The following is a 20,712-nucleotide window of genomic DNA, read 5'->3' as shown; positions in this document are numbered from 1 at the left end:
CGTTTATTAAACGACTTCAGTTAATTACTCGACGTTTGCTTACGAAAACAAAATTACCTGTTTCTGTTTGGGGACATGCAATATTACATGTTGCATCATTAATTCAGATCAGACCAACAACTTACCAAAAATATTCTCATTTGCAACTTGCATTTGGTAAACAACCAAATATATTTCATTTTAGTATTTTTTGTTGTGCTGTATATGTTCCAATTGCGCCACCTCAACGCAATAAGATAGGACCTCAACGTAGATTTGAAATTTATGTTGGTTTTGATTCTCCTTCTATCATTAGATACTTTGAGCCTTTAACTGGTGATATTTTTAAAGCACGTTTTCAAGATTGTCATTTTGATGAAAACATATTCCCATCACTAAGGAGAGAAAAGTCGTCAGAAGCACAATAAGAAATCACTTGGAATAATTCGACGTTATCTCATTTTGATCCTCGTACAAATCAATGTGAACTAGAAGTTCAGAAGATCATTCATTTGCAAAATATTGCAAATTAATTGCCGGATGCATTTACTGACAACAAGAAAATAGCTAAGTCTCATATTCTAGCTGCTAATACTCTAACAAAGATAAAAGTCTCTGTAGGACAATCAATTAATACAGCAACAAATGAGTCTAAGGCACGCCTGAAGGATGGAAGACCTATTGGTGCAATGAATAAGATTCCCCGAAAGAGAAAAGTACAAGGAAATGAAATCGGTGCTACTGAAGATGTCTTACCCACAAAATAGGCAACGAAAATTGATCAATCCAAACTTTCTGTACAAAGCTCTCCTGGAAAGGAATCCTCCAAAGTGGAACCTCTTGAAGAGGAATCTCCTGAAGAGTTACCCCTTGAAAAGGAACAGATATCTGAAAATAATGAGATCTCAATAAATTATGTAAGTACAGGAGAAATATTAGATAGAAACAAAATTGTTGTTGACAACATATTTTCATTTAAAGTTACATTTGACATTACCAGAAATAATGATGATATTGAACCACAAACCGTCGAAAAATGTCGACGTATAAATAATTGGCCAATGTGTAAGGAAGCAATTCAGGCAAAATTAAACTCACTAACAAAACGTTAAGTATTTGAACCTGTAGTCCAAACACCTGAAGGTGTATCGCCTGTTGGATACAAGTGGGTATTTGTATGAAAACATAATGAGAAAAATGAAATTGTGAGATACAAAGCAAGACTTGTTACACAAGATTTCCTGTAGAAACTTGGTATTGATTATAAAGAATCATATTCCCCTATAGTGAATGCACATTTAAATTTTTTATTACCTTAGTAATTACAAAAAGTTTGAATATGTATTTAATGGATGTGGTTACAGCATATTTATATGGATCATTTGATAATGATATATACATGAAAATCCCTGAATGATACAAAATGTCTGAAGCATATAATTCCAAATCTCGAAATATTTATTCTATCAAGCTACAAAGATCTTTATACGGGTTAAAGCAATCTGACCGCATGTGGTACAATCGTCTTAGTGAATATCTATTGAAAGAAGGATTTGAAAATAATCAAATTTGTCCATGTGTTTTCATTAAAAAATCCGAATCTGAATTTGCTATTATTGCAATTTATGTAGATGATTTAAATCTTGTTGGAACTCCAAAAGAGCTCATAAAAATTATCACTTATTTAAAAAATGAGTTTGAGATGAAAGATCTTGGAAAGACAAAATTTTGTCTTGGCTTACAGATTGAACATTTTACAAATGGAATTCTTGTTCATCAGTCAACATATACAAAAAAAAGTCTTGAAGTACTTTTACACGGAGAAAGCTCATCCTTTGAGCACTCTAATGGTTGTTCGATCACTTGATGTGAAAAAAAACCCTTTTCGCCCTTGAGAAGATAACGAATAAATTCTTGGTCCTGAAGTACCATATCTTAGTGCAATTGATGCTCTGATGTATCTTGCAAATTGCACACGACCTAATATAGCGTTTTCGGCTAATTTACTAGCAATATACAGTTCTACACCAATTCGAAGGCGTTGGAATGGGGTCAAACATGTTCTACGTTATCTTTGTGGAACAACTGACATGGGATTATTTTATTCAAAAGATTCAAATTCACAATTAGTTGGATATGCATATGTGGGTTTTATTTCTGATCCACATAAATGTAGAGCTCAAACAAGATATTTGTTTACATGTGAAAGTACTACTATTTCATGGAGATCTGTCAAGCAAACACTTGTTGCTACTTCTTCAAATCGCTCGAAGATTATTGTAATTCATGAAGCAAGTCAGGGGAATGCATATGGCTAAGATCAGTAATTCAACACATTCGAGAAAAGTGTGGTTTATCCACAAAGAAAGATAGCCCAACAATATTATATGAAAATAATGTTGCTTGTATCACACAGATCAGAGGATAATATATTAAAGGTGATAGAACGAAACACATTTCACCAAAGTTCTTTTATACACATGAGCTCCAGAAGAGTGGTGATATTGATGTCAAGCAGTTACGATCAAGTAACAATTTGTCAGATTTATTTACCAAAGCATTACCAACTGCAACATTTAAGAAGTTGATGAATAACATTGGAATGCACTGACTCAAAGATATTTTATCATAAACAGTTGAAGCTCTTCATGCTAATGAGGGGAAGTAAAATGATTATGTTGATTGTACTCTTTTTCCTTCGCTACGGTTTTTCTCACTGGGTTTCCCTTTGCAAGGTTTTAATGAGACAGTCCTAAAGCATACGAAGGCACACAAGAATATTGTACTCTTTTTCCTTCGCCACAGGTTTTTTCCCACTGGTTTTCCTAGGCAAGGTTTTAACGAAGCATATTCTTAGTGTATGGTCATTCAAGGGGGAATGTTATGAATGCATTCATACATTTAGTAGATGACCATTTAGTTCCATCTCTTGGAATTCTACACATTCATGTTATCTTTTAAAATTCCTATAACATCCATGTAATACATTGATATACCATTTTGTTTTATATTCCTTAACCTCTCATTATGATTTCATGCCTATAAAATAGAGTATTGAGTAGTATGTAAATCACAAAATAATAAAAAAGAATCATACATAGTTCTTAAAGAACTAGTTTTACATATTGCAATCTTTTTATCTTGTCTTGTTATTTTCTTTGATTTTACAACAAAACTTGGTTTGTCATTTACTTTTTGAATGAACACAAATTTATTTACAAACTGCTCAATTAACTTATTAATTCCTTATATGTAGTAAATATCATCAATGTTTATTCTTCTTCTTTTTTTGGTAAAACCATGCTAAGTATTAGTTATTGTTAGTTAATTATTGTTAAAATTGAGTTAATAAGATAAATTTATTTTTATTTAAAACTTGTAAAAATTAACTTCACAAGCCTTGTACTTGTAATAAATTATACATAAAATTGATTATTTATATTATCACTAATTATCACAATGCTAACACATGGGCATCTCGTTTTTTGAAGTCGATTCAAGCCTTCTGGGCAACAGCCAAAAACCTAGTGTAACCCAGTAAATCATTTTGATATACGAAAGTTAGTAATAGGAGTGGACAGATTAACCGGTTACCGAATTTAACCGAACAGATAGTTATCAATTAGTAATCGATTAAAAATTTTATACCTATAAGTTTATCAGTTGGTAATTGGTCGGTTAATAATTTGTTATCGAAAAACCAATATGACCGATAAGTTTTATTAATTTTTAATTTTTTATAATTTTATATTTATTATTGAAACCAAAACGACGTTGTTTTGGTTTTTATTTTATATTGTAGTAGATCAATATAAAAATTAAAAAAAAAAAAAAAAAAAAAGTTTCAATAAGCTATTTTAGCCAAAAATATACCCCAAAATAACTAATTTTTAATAAGCTATTTTAGGCTTTAGCCCAACAAAACGTATTTGAACCTCCAAAACAATTAATTTTTTGCCCAATTAGCAACCAATTAAAAACCTAATAAAAAGCCCACAAAAAACCTATTTAACCAACCGGTTAACCGATTACCGATATGACCGATAATTTTCGGTAACATTTCTTATCAGTTGCTAATCGGTTAGAATTTGGTTAATCGATAGCTTATTGGTTACCGACCAATAAGCCCATTAACTGGACCGATAAAACCGATACCTAGTCCTAGTTAGTAATCCAGTAATCCATAATTGCATCCAGAATATAAACAATAAAAACAAGAGCAAAAATATTATTTTGACATTAGAATCATCCAATAGTAAATGGCCCACGTAATAAAAATATGGCCCACATATACCCTGCTCTTCTCACCATCCAAAACCCAGCCTATAAAATCTGCAGACGTTCAATATAGCAAACAGTTCAAAAGTTTATCAGTCACATATATTATTATTATTATTATAAATTTTTTCTTTTTTTTTTTTTTTTCATTCTTACGCCCCTATATTTCAGCATAAAATTTTCTTTTGCCCGAAGTGGCTATTTTTTGCTGCATGTTTGCAACGCAGAACAAAAAAACATTTTCGAGCATTTGACTAGTACAAGGAGTTGCAAGAAAGAAAGAGACAGCAAAGAAGAGCTTGCAAAGTGTGAAAATAGAAGGCCTTCAGGATGGAATTGAGATACAGTACAATTGCCTACCTAAATGACAATTAATTGTAAGAGGGTCCCCCTCGTAGCGCTCACCTGCCTAAGCAGGTGTTCAAAGAACCTGAGGCCTATTCGGGCAGGGTAGGCGCTATAAGGGGCTCTCTTGTCTCTGTCCGCAGGTATGAGCATAAACCATATTTTATGCAATGTTATTTTTCTTGATTAACTGAAAACATTTTCAAATTGACCAATTTTTTATGCGGCACTAAAACAAATGGGAGCCTTAGGTACCACCAGCATAACAAATGCCACAAGAAAATTGTATTGGATGTGTACCTCTTGACACACTTCATGTGCTAAGCCTTGCCCGAACTGAATCCAGATCTGGCACTTTCTTAATGCTGCACAGACACCATAATATTAATAACAGCAGAAGACCAACTTTTAACTAAATTAAGCATAGATGCAACTAGTACAGATAATCCAAGGTATTTAATAGCCTACTATTGAGGAATCAAGAAAAGAACAGAACAGTTGACATTGCTAGTGGAAAAAAAGTCAGGATTTTCACACTCCAGCACAAGAGCTCTCCCTAGTTTTAAGAATCATGTTACACTTTAAAGGATTCAAACAATGACTCGTGCACCAATGCATCATCCAAACTGGATGTGGTAGAAAAAGAAAACACAAAATATATCTTAATGTGAGGCATGAAACTTGGAGAACATTTTTAGTCATGCATACACACCTTTCCCAGCCTTTTCAACTTTTTTACATGCTCTCGTGTGATGAGTGCAATTTGAGTAATGAGAGAGGAAACTAGGAAAAGAGAAGTAATTAAGGGATATTTAGGGTAATAGGGTAATTCAAGGAACTCTAGACCTCAATGTTAGGGTAATTTGAAGAACCTTAAGCCTCCATGCAAACGACAATCATTTGAAACAGTACCTCTGATTTGCTTTTATTAATGAACATGTAGGCTTACAAGAAGAATTTGAAAGAAAATAGAATTCTAAAGGATAACATGTCCATCTTTGAAACTCTTAATAATACATAACCCTAATCCTAATAAGACTCCATATAACAATGGCCTTGTTTGGTAAACAACAATGGCTTTACAATGCAATGTTTATCATTGGTGAGGAAAAAAATGAGTGTAATAATTATAGAAAAGTGAAAAAGTTGTATTGAAAAGTGAGAAAATTTTGTTTTGTAGTATTTCTTTATTTAAATAGTAGTAAAAAATGAATGATGTGACATAAAAGATAAATAATGTGATATAAAAAGTGAGAATGTTTTGATGTTGATTTTTTTGAAAAATGAGATGAATAATGTGGGGGAATGTGATGTTGTTTAACAAACAACACCAATGAAACTACGTCCATGCAACTTCTTCCTTTGAATCTTTACATTCCTCACGTTGGCAGCTTCCCCTAGCAGCTTATGTTTAAAATGGGTCTGTAACACACTTCCTTTCTAAACCCTCTGGCACATACCAACTCGAATTTTCTAATATGAATTAAACCAAGACAGCCAAATGAACTCTCCCTTACCACTGACTAGCAAACAGGATTAAAGAATGCATTCGCACAACACAATGAATAAAGCATCATAAGAAGAACAAGTAACAGGGTATGAGGATGAGAACAAACGAGTGGGGAGCCCCCACCCCAAACCTATACCACCAGATAAGCATGCTATTAGGTTTTGAGCTCATAGGGGGATGGTGGTTTTCAATTCTTATTTATAGATGACCTTACCATCTTCTGTTGAAGATAACAGATGAGGTAAATTATATTTGTACTGTGCTTCTTTGCTTTGAGACCGTTTCTGAGTTAAGGTAGATCTGTTTAAAGTTGGTTTTGGTGGGGGAGGTTTGGGAAGATGAATGGCAGGTGCTTAGAATGTGCTGATAAAAGAAATACATAGAAAACTGGTAGGTTGAAAGAGATTGTCTCAAAAGGAGGCAGGTTTTATTAAGATTACTTTTTGGAGTTTGTGGACCTCTTTTCTTTCTCTCTAGCGTGCCAATCCATTTTGCTCATCAGTTAGATAACCAAAAGTTAAATTTCTTGAAACTGAAGTGAAATTTCCTTGCTTCTACCTGATTCTTTTTTCTTTTCTTTTTTTTTTCTGCCTTTTTGAGATAAAATGGTTGCAAAAGCCTCAGTCGCATGAGGAATTTCTTGTCAGGTGCTTGGAGGACATGGGAAAGGCAAGAGGGTACTTTCAATGTTCTGATGAGGTCTAGGTTTCACTCCTGGTTCATGAGAGGGTTGATTGAGGGGAAGAATTGTCTGAGGATTGGATTTTGCTTCTTTGGGGTGTCTTCTTGTGGGTGTTTTTGTTTTTGTGGGAGTTCAGGGAGGGGCTGGATAGTTTCTTTTTGCTTCTTCCTTCCAGGTGTTCATTTTATATACTTCTTGCGTACTTAGGCGCACCTTACGCTTTTATTGATTTTTGTCCATTAAAGTCTGAATTCTCATAATCAATCCAAGTTCAAACAAAAACACCAAAGGTAAGGTGCGATAATGAAGTTCATGATTTATTGCACATAGCATCTTTAATTAACTGGAAAAATTTACAATAATTTTTTTTATATATAAATAATTCAATCTCGTTAGAAAAGCAAAGAGATGTGCAACCCAGTATACAGGAAGTATACAAAATAACCCCTTATTTAGGAGAGAAAAAAGAACAAAAGTTCAAAAAATTAGAAAAAAAAGCAAGCTATTTTTAGTTGTTATCCATGTGTAAAGGGAGTTGAGTATGATATTTTTCAGCTCTACATGACTTGTGCATGTTTGATTAATTTAATTGGACTGAAATCTTTATAAAAAAAAGGGAATATGATTAGAATCAAACTCCATAAATGGGAAACAGATTTGCACTGAAGAAGCTAATTTATAGCCAAATCAAAGTTTAATTTACTAATTACTATCAGACATGATTCCACCAATTGACAGTCTGAAGTTAAATTATGGAGCTCTTGAGTTGGCTTTGCCAATCCAGAGAAAAATACTTATTCATCTTCACGTCTTAAAGCCTATGTCCCGTCAATATTCATGTACTACAGTTCTCATCACAAACAAAGATTTGCATGACAGATGAATAAAAGAAATATGATAACCCACCTGTACATAATTTCTCCACCAGTTGTTAACTTCCTGTAGATCCAATCTGGAACCAGCCTTTCAAGAAGCTCAATCTGTTCTTCAACTTCTCCTGCAAAGAAGACAAGGAAAATTCAATAAGAATCAAATAATTTAAATACAATCCAAACCTATACTACGGGAGCACCATTGGTACATACTCCTCTCAACGATATCAAAACTGTTGATAATTATCTTGTGCACAAGCTCCTCTTTTGTTATTGACAAGCAGTTGACAGACTTGAATATATGGTGGATCAGAGCAACTAGTTCAGGCAAGCAAGAAGACACCGAATGGCTCATTGTTACACCTGTTTGACTCTTCTGGCAAACATCATCAAAACAACAAAGTCCCTCTTTTACCTACAGTATGAGGTAACAGTAGAAGAGTTTGAATTATTCAGTACCATAGCTAGAAGCATGAAATGCTGTTAACAGCAAGGCATCAAAAATAATGAAGGCAGAAGGAAAAACAAAAAAAAAAAAAAAAAAAAAATGGCATACTAATACATATAACATTCAAGATACACAGCCAAAAGAACGATGCCTATAGGGTCATAACGTACAAAAGAGTGCAATCTACTAGAGACTGATAGCTTAAACTTCTGAAAACCATAAAGTAAAAGTTCATCCTACCAAAATTCCCAAGTCCATCCATAAAGATAAAAAAAAATGAGTATAAATTTAGATAAACCCATCTTTTTCATCAATCATAGAATTTAATTATAAAAGTTGAAAACCAACTCGGCACAGATCTAAAACACCCGAGTAGCTTTGGATCATTTTAACTAAACACAAATAACCTTAAATACAAAACTATATTAAAGAATAGAATTCATAGTTATTACTGTGTAAATGAGCATATAGCACCACACTATTTCAGACAATTTTTAACTTGCAGCCAATTGATAAGCCATTATATTTAACAAGTGATTATTCAACATAACTAGTTACCACCACGCATATCATAAAAGATCATGATTTTCCATGTCCAGACATAGCCATTATATTTGGGAAAACACACCACTAACTCCCATCACGCAGCCATTTATTCTGAGCCTAGGTATAGTTATTTTTTATCAACAGATTAAATATTGGTCGAGTAGAAGATATGGCAATAACACCATCGAGATATGATACAAACAGACTGACAGATTAAGATAGAAGAGTCAAGAAAATGGTAATTAGAAGACTTGTGAATAAATTGCCACATATATGACTGGTTAAGGCATGTGGCAGGCAGTGTTGGAGAACAGCATACCTCTTGGAGTAGTGGGAGAGAACCAGCGACATTCCCATCCTTGAAAATTCCTTCTTTAGTATGAAGAATGTCATCATGTACAGCATTCTTGCACCCTGACTCACTCACAATGGAATCCAATTCGCTCTTGTTATGTTCTAAGCCTGAAAAGTCTAGAGCCCTTTTTGCAGGCTTCTCACATGACGTCAACTTTTGGCTGGTCGGGGTCTTAAGCTTGTCCTCACAACTAGGCATTGATCTCCTTGGTGTCAACTGTGCAGGTGTTTGCAGCATTAAACAATCAACAAATGAGCCAAGCTTGCCAATAGGAGTACTTGAAGACTTGATCTGTTGTATAGGGGAGTTAACAATGGTGGATACCGAACATGTAGCAGGAGATTCTTTGTGTTGCCCACTCTCGATATTTTGGTTAGTTACACCATCGAATTTAGAACATACACCAGTCATTCCCCTCTGCTGCCCAATTATACTCTCTTGGTTAATCAAACTATTAGAGCTGACGGACAACAGAGGTACAGGAGATGCCAAGGGCTGGGTTTTTTCTGTTTCAGCACCAACAGCCTTCTGAGAGAAGTGTCTAGTTAAAGATGGATATAGATGGAATTTTTCTGACAAGGCCTCACATTCAATGGAAGTTGATTGCGATTCTATAAAAGAATCTGCAGTCAATTGCTCTGGACCAAGGATCTGACTTTGTTGGCTAAACGGTTCTGGCAACATGGCCTCTGGAACATCATAAGCCTTCTTCCCCAGAAAAACACAAAAACATGAGTTCAATTCTTTATATGTTCAATGGCAAGGTGAACTGCCACACAGTCAAATATACAGGCTAAACTAATAAAAAAACAAACATGCAGAGAGCAAAGCCTGAGCCATAGAACCACAACAGCAAGGTCAACCTAACTAATTGATTTCAAGTGATTGATATATGACAGCACTACCATTTAATCATTACTCAACCATGAAAGATATGTTTATATCTAGTATATTCATCACCTAAATTATTCACACTCAAATATATTGGCTAAGCTAATTAAAAGCATAGAAGCAAAGAGGTAAGCCTGACCCCTTGAACAGAATCTGATATACAATAGAACAATTATTAATCATTACTCAACGATGAAGAGATGTTTACAACTAGTTTATTTATTTCCTAGACCTGGCCTCTCACCTATGGACCAGTGCATTTCCTCATCTTCCATTTGTGTAATCCAGTTACCATTCAACAGAAAATAAGATCATATCAACTAACCTAAAACTCTCCAGATACATTTGCTAGTCCCAACAAAGCAGTAGATGGCAATCTGTCAACTTGTTCATATATTATGATTTCCTTTTTTTATCCAAAAACTTAAAAACTCTACAATTGCCAATTTTAGTGCAACCCTTTCTTAGTGGTAATGTGATGGACTTGTTATCAACTTAACAAACATCAAACTGATACAGAGACAGATGAATACCTGAGGGTGCTTGGTTAAAAAACTAAGAAGCCTAGAAGCAAAAAGTTGCTGCAGAGCCAAAAAGTCAGAATATTCAGAGTGACCTTTTACAACGTCAAATTGCAGACCAATCTTCATGTCTGGCTTCATGCATAAGGTTTTCTTGTCATGCACGAGAATCTTTTCTATCTGAATGGCTTCAGGAAGTATATATTTTATCTGAGCAAGATGGCTGTACATAAATTTTCTGAAATGGAAACAGTAACAGTTTTATTCATCAAATAAAGTATAAACTAAATGGCGGAAACACTAAATGAGATCCACAAACTAGTTGCTACAAATATTTGTTTTAAAAGTGTAATTCCAAGGGTTATCTGTGCATAGCAAGTGCATATACAATACTCCTAAGTTTATCAAGTTGTGCCTACTCCTAATAGGTCATTGAGGTCTATTTGAATACCTTTACCATAGAAAGAAACTTTCAGGTTGACCTAAACATATTTCTTCTAAGCTTGGACATTTGTCTTTATGTTGGTAAGTCAGGATGACAAATCAGTTTAATTGGCAAGCATAGCATTCTCCTTTGCCAACAAAAGCTGAGAAAGTTCCTTGGAAAGGGTTCCATACATATGGTTTATTTGCAGTGACAGAAGAATGAAATAAATTTAATTAATTAATTAATTAAAATAAAAAATAAAAAAAAAAGGATCAAATGAAACAAGATTTTTATGACAAGAACTCCCTCTAAGGCAGAGTCACTTCGTGTGCCCACCCTTGTCAAGTTAACCTCGAACCTGTGTAAAGCTCCTCCTGCACACAGATCAGGTAATACTTTGGCTTTGCCAGCGGGTTGGCTCCAAAGAATTGTTTACACCCAAGGAGATTTGAATTTTATACCTGATGGAATGCAACCAAGACCAAGGCCCTTACCACTTGAGCCAACCCCTTGGGATTATTACAAACAAGATTTAATTCTCACTTCACAATAAATAGCAATCTCTTCTAGATAAGAGAATCTCATTTTTTTTATGATATCTACATTGGTTATACAAAATAGGATTCCATTGACATAAAATTCAGGGCATCATCTGTTCTCAATTACACAATATATGCAGATACATAAACATAGAAAAATGTACAAACAATGACTCTTAAGATATTGATCGTGATCCTTTAAGATGCTCAAACCCAGAAATATGAAATATTTTAATGTAGGGAGAATCAGTAATAGGATCCCACTGGCCAATTAGGGATTCACCCATTAAACTGAAGTTGGTGGAAACACATATTTGACCTACACCAATAAGATAAATGATCATTCAAGTTATAAATCTTCCCTCAACTTGTTTTAGCAAAAACAAGGAATCAGATGTTACAGAAAAAAACAAAACAAAACAAAAACAAAAACAAAAACAAAAAAAAACAATACAAAACAAAAAAAAACAAGGAATCAGATACAGCAAGACCAGAAATATCAACCATTTTACTTGGGACAAAATATATGTACAGTTTCATAGGAGAAATCTAAGAAACATTTCCACAATTTAGGGCCTAATCCCACCACACAAACATGAGGTCTTTGTACACATGGCGGAGCTAGGATTTTTCTCTTGGGGGGCAGAATTAATAAAATAATATTATATAGTTTTTTTCAGTAAATTGTTTTATCTTATGCAACCGATATACAACTTATTAAATTTTTTTAAGTTGACATACATTTGTACACAAGTTAAGCGAAAAAAAAAAACAAAAAACAAAAAACAAAAAACAAAAAACAAAAAACAAAAAACAAAACAAAACAAAACAAAACAAAAAAAACAAAACAAAACAAAACAAAACAAAACAAAATACAAACTTAAGCCAACCCCTTGGGGTTATTACAAACAAGATATAGTTCTCACTTCACAATAAATAGCAATCCCTTCTAGATAAGAGAATCTCATTTTTTTTATGATATCTACATTGGTTATACAAAATAGGATTCCAGTGACATAAAATTCAGGGCATCATCTGTTCTCAATTACACAATATATGCAGATACATAAACGTAGAAAAATGTACAAACAATGACTCTAAGATATTGATCGTGATCCTTTAAGATGCTCAAACCCAGAAATATGAAATATTTTAATGTAGGGAGAATCAGTAATAGGATCCCACTGGCCAATTAGGGATTCACCCATTAACTGAAGTTGGTGGAAACACATATTTGACCTACACCAATAAGATAAATGATCATTCAAGTTATAAATCTTCCCTCAACTTGTTTTAGCAAAAACAAGGAATCAGATGTTACAGAAAAAAACAAAACAAAACAAAAACAAAAACAAAAACAAAAAAAAACAATACAAAACAAAAAAAAACAAGGAATCAGATACAGCAAGACCAGAAATATCAACCATTTTACTTGGGACAAAATATATGTACAGTTTCATAGGAGAAATCTAAGAAACATTTCCACAATTTAGGGCCTAATCCCACCACACAAACATGAGGTCTTTGTACACATGGCGGAGCTAGGATTTTTCTCTTGGGGGGCAGAATTAATAAAATAATATTATATAGTTTTTTTCAGTAAATTGTTTTATCTTATGCAACCGATATACAACTTATTAAATTTTTTTAAGTTGACATACATTTGTACACAAGTCAAGCGAAAAAAAAAAACAAAACAAAAAAAAATACAAACTTAATTAGATGTCAAATTTCTTCTCTCTTTCTTTTTTTTTTTTTTTTTTTTTGAGATATTAACTGAACAAATGTTTTTAAAATAAAAAAAAAAAAAAAAAAACACTCAAGTAACCGGAAGAAAAAAAAAAAAAAAAAACCATTACATCAACAATCAACATAATGTGCTTATAAAAAATAAAAATAAAAATATCAGCATGGTAGGCGGAAAAGTGTGAAAACGTGTCATGTCATGTTCTAAGAACCATTCTAATTTTATTTTCTTCATGGGGCCAAAGCCATTGTATGGACCTTTTTTTTTTATTTTTTTATTTTGGTGGCTAGCCTAGGAGCTTTTGGATTTAGGCTTTCAAAAATCATAAACTTTTTTATTTCAAGAATAATGTTGTGACGCTTATTCTACATAACTTTTTTGGGGGGATCAAATATCCATAAGTTTTTTTTTTTTTCTTTTGGTGGGATGGGAGTTTAATCTTATTTATAATCTCAGTTTTGTTTCACTTACATAAGAGGTCCTCAATGCACAAAGGTTTAGATTTTTATGTAGAGTGGTCCTATGATGGGGAGCACTGCTCCTCTCTGCAGAGTAGTACTTTATTTTTTCTTACCCCCCCCCCAAAAAAAAAAAAATGGAAAGAATGCAGCAAGGTTGGAAATTACCTTTTTTTCAAAACTTCCACCTGAGCAGAGATATTTTGGAAGGTAGGTAACCTTTTACACAGGCTAAGCAACCTAAATGAACAGTTCATGCCATCAAAGAACTCTGATATAATCTTAAATCTGAAAATGGAAGAAAGATGCCCAATGTTAGAATTTAACAAAAAAAAAAAAAGAGTAAATAAATAAACAGATGCATCCATTGAGGAACCCACTTGTCTGGAAGATTTACATCTCCATCCTTGAATTTGGTATGTAAAGGCTCATTGGTCTTCTCTGGTGTCTGACATGCAATCTTAAGTTCCAAATTCTGCGTTGCAAGAATTCCTGGTTTTTGCACATGGGCAGGAGACACGGCAGTTGATTTCTCAACTCTATGAAGGATTTTTTTACACTTAAAATCCAATTGCCTGTCTTCCTCACATATCCGTTGATCCATTCTTTAACAATATTACAGTTAAGGAAGAAGCAACAATATAGAAATCCCTGAACATAGAAACAAACATTCCTTTTCAGAAACCAACATGTAAGACATGCAGGTACAAAATCTGCTCGACATATACCATTCTTTAACAATATTACAGTTAAGGAAGAAGCAACAATATAGAAATCCCTGAACATAGAAACAAACATTCCTTTTCAGAAACCAACATGTAAGACATGCAGGTACAAAATCAGCAAATATCAACACATACTTCAACCTAATTTGAACTTATAAAAAGCACTCATTAGATCAATTATAGCAAACAGACCAATATGGATGCTCGACATATACCAACTATACCAATTTATAAAATGTGGGTCGTGAAATTTGCTGCTTTCTCAAGCCAGTACCAGCAGACGAAATTGTATTAAGCAGTTCATTGTCTTTTATCACATACAGCGATTCAAACTCACCCAAAAAAGGATAACAATACACAAATTAAACCCTCAGAGAATTTCTTTCTAACCAAAAGGGGATAAATTTTCTTCAAAACCCAACAAAAACGTACCCGAGAAGTTTATAATTAAGTTAAAACCTGAAAAAATTAATCGCCAGATTCACACAAAAGTTCATTCCAAACCTAAATCAGAAAAACACAGACGCAAGAGAGAGAGAGAGATCCAAACCTGTGAAAAAAATTGGGACGAATTGACAGCCCTAATATGATTTCGTTTTTGAGGGTTTAACTTGGGAAAGATGTGCAAGCGCAGGCAAGAGGGAAAATTTTGGCTTCAAATAATATTCTAGAAGACAGTACCGAGTGTTCGAAGACTTATTTTTAAAGACAGTAGTGCCCTCCGCGTTCTTTGATGGATGCGCTCGAAATTTTGCTTCTTCCACTCCCCTTTTCTGACCGTTGGAGCTCGAAAATTGGAACGTTGGGGTGCTCCTGACCAATAATTTTGGTCATTTTCTCGGGTTGTATTTCATTTTCTAAAACATAGTTTGGGTTAAATACAAAAGCTTTGTTCGTTAAAATTTTTATTTTCTTTAAAAAAATAAATAAGCTTAACGGTCTTGTAGTTTGAGCCAAACTCAAAAAGCTATCTCAATTTCAATAAGTGGTACTTACATTTAAACGAAATACCAACTTGATACTTATGTCAAGGTTCTGTCTAAATTTTTAACGAAGCTCCACGTCACCATGCATTAAGTACGTAGAGTTTAGACGCCACATTAGATGATGAAATTAATAAAAAGTTACATAATCAAAATTTAAACAAACAAATAAAAAAGGAAGAAAAGTAAAACCAAACATCACAAAACACTTTTAATCCTTAGGTTTCTAACATACACCTTCAACTGTTGGTTTTCCTCCAAGAAGCGATTTCCCCCCAAAATTTCATGCTCGATTCTGCAGATATTTTGCACAAGGATTGAAACTTTCACTCGATTTCGATGGCTGATACGTCGTTTCATGTTTTTTTTAGACATTGGAGCCATTTGTTAGGTCGTCTTAGCCTTTGCCGATAGATCCTAGTCCCAAATCATGTAAGAGGTAACTACTCGTGACCTTGTTCCCACCGTCGTATTTCCCATTACTTTTAAACTTCTTGTATAAGAGGAATTGTAGAACCCCACACTTCTGAGTTTCTTATGTACTTTGTGTAAGGTCAAAAAAAAAGTTTGTTTCTTGTTTTATTTATGGGTTTTACTCATATAGATGTTGGATTTCACATTTTTTTTGTCAGTTGTAGGGAAGTTATTTGCTTTTTTAGGGTCCCTAATTCAAAAATCGTGGTCGGTGGCTATTAGATGTAGTGCTTAGAGTATAGTATACTTAATCAAATGGTTGGGTGGCTGTTAAGTTGATTATACTTTCACATTCATTTTGTTTTTTGTCCACATGTGTTGTGTATATTCTCTCTGAAGTGTGCTACTTTCTATGAGTGTCATGGGAAACTGTTAAGGTGACTAGCTACGGGTGTGATATAGTTTGTGGAAACTGTGGTAAAAAAATGTCACAATGATAGAGGTTTTTAGCAACCTGAAAACCCTAAACATGGTGAACTGGGCCAAATTGGTTAGGAATAGGAAGTATAATATTGCAACTGCTGTAAGGTTTTATAAACAAACCCGACCATATGATTTCCACGAAATTAAGGGACTAATGTTGTTTATTGTCATTTTGTGGCAAGTTGGAGGCTCAGCTGCAGTACAAGCCACTAAAACCTTGGAATCCACATAAACACGAATTGTTGTCATTTTTATTTCAATTTTTTAAACTTATGTTGCTACTTATTAAGTTACTAACACACTCATTTTTCATTATGTTGGCAACATCAACCCCAACAATTGGACATGGCACCAACATCATCAAACCTGAAGAGACCTAGGGAGGTGAGAGGAGTGTGACCACTCCTTAAACCACCCAAGAATATTCGAAGAAGACTCAAGCGACCTACACTTGTTTTTTCAATCTTTTTCATCTATTGGCTGTTAGAACCGCTCTCTCTCGTAGAGCTCTCCTGAACTCTATTCATCTTCTTTCTTAACTTTCTCTTTTGCTTCTCTTTTCTCCCTTACCCCTTACTCCTTTCTTTTGTCCTTGATCATGGAACCTCTACACCAAGAGATAAATGATCTTATTAATCATACTAATGCCCTTCATTGTTCCAATCTCTCCATCCCCACCTTGGTTGATCTTCCTTTCAACCAACCCCCCCATCCCTCTCTCACTCTGATAGGGAAGATCATTTCCCTAAAACCTATCTCCAAATCCACTTTAAAAGCAATATCCTCCAAGCATGGCAATTTTTGTAGTCCCTTACAACTGAAGACAAAGAAAACAATAAGATGGTGTTCACGTTTGAAGATATGGATGATCTTTCTAGGGTTTTAAATAACTCTCCTTCGAATATTAAGGGTTCTCCCTTATTCTTGAAGCGTTGGGAAAATGATGAAACTTATGAAGATATTGATTTTCTGAAGGCAGCCATCTGGGTGCAAGTTCATGGTCGTCCTTTGGAAAAGATAACTGTGGAAAATGTTATTAGTATTGCTGCTAGTCTGCGTGGCTGGGTTGAAGTTGATAACATGAATAACTTGAAACCTAGTAGAAAGAGTTTTCCGAGGATTCGTGTGCTTATTCCTCTGGATGAACCTTTAGCCACTAGGCTTCTTCTCCAACGTCCTCTGAAGCAACCTGCTCCAATTTCTTACTAGTATAAGCATCTATCTGAATTTTGTTATGCATATGGAAGATTGGGGCACTTATCTTTCTCATGTCCTGTGGTTCGTCGTCCTCCATAATTGGGTAAGTATGGCTCTAAAGTAAAAGCTAGTTCACCTTATGATAATAAAGTGGAGTTGTTACTGCCTCTTCGCATATCTCCATTGACACCTTTTGAATCTGTTTCTCAAGATCAAGTTTGCCTCTCTTTTGAGTCAACTCAGGCCACCATCGAAGGTGCAACTCTCCAGCTCAGTTCATCTCGTCTCTGCAACAGTTTCCAAGGTAAGTTGACATATCCCATCTCCACCAAACTTACTGCGTTGAGCCCTACTATTACCTCGGTGGTCTCTCCCAAGCCTGATTTTCCGAATGCATTAATGGGAAAGGCTTATTTTGTCAATTTTCAACTGAGATCAATCATGTCCTCTTTAATGCTATCCCATGCAGCCAATCTCAAAAACCTCCAGCTTAGTTTCTCTCACTACCCTTGGTCTATTGCCTCCAGCTCAATCGGTCCCACTTGCACTTTAGATCTTGTTTTGGTTGGTTCTCAACTTTCTAACTTTTCTAGTTCTCTTGGAACTAGTTCTGCTACTTCTCTTAGTTGTCCTTCTGCCACGTTGGCTTCTCCTCTTATTAATTCTACAACTGCCACGCTGGCTTCTTTTCCTGTCACTAAAGCCATTGACGCCTTGACCCCATGCCCAAATACGACATCTTCCAAAACATCCTCACCTCATCCACCTCTGAAACCACCTAAATACCCATCTTACTCTTCTTCTAAAAAATGCTTCCATCCTTACATAAAATTCTCCAGCTTGTCCTCTTCCACCAACACTACTCCTTTACCTCCCAAAAAACCTATGTTGTTTACTAGCACTTCTTTTTGTGCCTGTGACAATGGTCCTTCTGGTGATGAGGAAGTAGGTGTTTTCTCATCTGTTGGTTCAATCTCTAATGGGTCGGTGAGCTTTAACCCCGGCCTCCTAAAATGAAGATTATTGCTTCAACTGTTCGGGGTCTAGCTTGTGCCTTGACAATTCGTTCCTTACAAGCTCTCATCAGGATTCATCGTCTTGATGTTCTTTTTCTATCTAAAATAAAGGTGGTCTCTTCTCGTTTCTGGAATTCTCTTCTTCACTTGGGTTTCTCCTCTCGATTGGAAGTTCCTCTCTTAATTTGAAAGGAGGCATGTTTGTGACTTGGAAGCAGGCTTTGTTTTGGAGACTATTCAGCTTGATCAAAACCACATTTCTTGCCTGGTGGTTGCTGATTCTCCTCAACGTTCTTGGATGATCTCTTGTGTTTACGCACCTCATACATTGTAGTGTCGAAGTGCTTTTCGGTCTCACCTTACTAATTTGGATAACTCTTTTGGTGGTGCCTGGCTTTTGTTGGGAGACTTCAATGTGATTTTATCATTTGCGAATAAGTGTGGTGGTTGCAGTTTTGGTTCTACCTCCCATAACGATTTTGCTGATTTTGTCCACTCTAATGCTTTGGTTGATTTGGGTTTTGTTGGTAATAAATTCACCTAGAGCAATCATCGTCTTGGTATAGCTAATATTAGAGAAAGGCTGGATCAGGGCTTGGCTAGTCAAGGTTCGGTGAATCTCTTTCCTAATTCTTTGATTAACCACTTTTTAGCTATTAATTCGAGTCACTGACCTATTTTGCAGTCAACTACTGATACTTATAGAAATATTCCTAAGCCCTTTAGATTTGAGGCTTTTTGGACCCGTGATCAATCTCACTCGGTGGTTGCTGGGGCTTGGTTGGTTGAAGTGGAGGGTTCTCCATCTTTCTCTTTAAGTAGGAAGTGGAAGCAAACTAAGGCTGCTTTGAAGTATTGGAATATTCATCATTTTGGCCATATTCATACTAAGATTAAGTCTCTTATGTCCCAAATTAGTGAAATTCAATCATCTCCTCACTCTCCCAGTAGTGTGGCTATAGAGGTTTCTCTTCAGGAGGCTTTGCCGGAACAGCTCTTGAGAGAGGAAGTTTTATGGAGGCAAAAATCAAGGGAATTGGGGCTCTCTTGCACCGATCTTAATACAAAATTCTTCCATGCTTCCACAGCATACCGTCGCAGGTATAATTCTATCTCTTGTTTAAGGTCTGCTGATGGTTCCAATATTAGTGGAATGGAGAATATAGGCTCTTTTTTGGTTAATCACTTCAGTAACCTCTTTTCCACCACTCACCCTATCTTTGATTCTAGTTTCAATGACTTGGTGGATAATTTCATTTCTGATGAAGAGAATGTTCGTTTGTGTGTTATACCGGATGAATGTGAAATTTTCTCAGCTATCTCTGAGCTTGGTCTTAACAAAGCACCTGGTCCTAATGGTATGACAAGGCTTCTCTATAAGTCCTATTGGCCAATTCTGAAGATCAGTGTGATAGATTTGATGCAATCCTTTTTTACGGGGGTTATATGCTTAAAGAGACCATACAAACATTGCCCTAATTCCCAAGGTGGAAAATCCTTCTCTAGTGACTCACTTCAAGCCTATTAGTCTTACTAATTTCAATTACAAAATTATCTCAAAAAAAATTTCTAATAGACTTAAGCCTCTTCTTCATAAGATTGTCTCTCCTACTCAGTTTGCTTTTTTGAACAGGAGATCTATTCACGACAACACCTTTCTGGCTCATGAGGTTTTTCACTCTATGAAATAGAAGAGAGGGAATGGTAGACTTATAGCTTTGAAGTTTGATATGGAGAAGGCTTTTGATTCCATGGAATGGGATTTTCTTTTGAAAATCCTATCTTTACTTGGTTTCCATCCCACATGGAATAAGTGGATTAGTCAATGCCTCACCACCTCTTCCTTCTCCATCCTTCTTGATGGTGCTCCATATGGCAAGTTTTCACCTACTCATGGTCTTAGGTAAGGAGACCCTATTTCTCCTTTCCATTTTATTCTCGAATCTGAAATTCTCTCTAGACTTTTATTGAGAGAAGAGAACTTGGGTACTCTTCATGGTATTAAGATAGCGAGATTGAGCCCCCCTATCTCTCATCTTTTGTTTGCAGATGATGTCATGATCTTCTCCAAGGCCAAGAATGCTAAATCAAATGTTATTCTCAAGTGTCTCTCTACATACTCTAAATGTTCGGGGTAACATATTAATTTCTCCAAGACAGCAATTTTCTTCAGCAAGAATTGCAAGCCTTCGGTGAAAGCTTCTATTAATAGCATTCTCAGGCTGCCTCTTATTCCTGCTAGAGCTAAATACTTGGGTATTCCTCTTTTTATTCAAAGAAAAAAGAAGGATACTTT

The 20,712-nt window shown here is 35.0% G+C and overlaps 1 protein-coding gene across 3 annotated transcripts; it reads right to left on the bottom strand.

Annotated features, from left to right (window-relative positions):
• Positions 1 to 413: 413 nt before the first annotated feature.
• LOC132185685 (CDT1-like protein a, chloroplastic) lies at positions 414 to 14,977 on the bottom strand. Of its 3 annotated transcripts, none has more exons than XM_059599463.1 (9): positions 14,874 to 14,977; positions 13,979 to 14,249; positions 13,767 to 13,886; positions 10,440 to 10,665; positions 8,980 to 9,723; positions 7,880 to 8,081; positions 7,701 to 7,791; positions 4,903 to 4,967; positions 414 to 867 (listed from the first exon to the last, which is right to left on the bottom strand). In XM_059599463.1, exons 2-8 carry the CDS (start codon positions 14,200 to 14,202, stop codon positions 4,916 to 4,918), a joined length of 1,659 nt encoding a protein of 552 aa, XP_059455446.1. In that variant the 5' UTR covers positions 14,203 to 14,249; positions 14,874 to 14,977; the 3' UTR covers positions 414 to 867; positions 4,903 to 4,915. The 3 variants fall into 3 exon arrangements, with proteins under 3 accessions (XP_059455446.1, XP_059455445.1, XP_059455447.1); XM_059599462.1 differs by lacking the exon at positions 414 to 867 and adding an exon at positions 4,123 to 4,311; XM_059599464.1 differs by lacking the exon at positions 414 to 867 and adding an exon at positions 4,124 to 4,311 and having other exon boundaries at positions 8,980 to 9,720.
• Between the last annotated feature and the right edge of the window lie 5,735 nt (positions 14,978 to 20,712).

Source organism: Corylus avellana, chromosome ca6 (genome assembly GCF_901000735.1).
Source record: "Corylus avellana chromosome ca6, CavTom2PMs-1.0".
Taxonomy (NCBI): Eukaryota; Viridiplantae; Streptophyta; class Magnoliopsida; order Fagales; family Betulaceae; genus Corylus; species Corylus avellana.
Note: the sequence above shows the minus strand (reverse complement) of the source record. Positions and strands in the feature narration are given on the sequence as shown.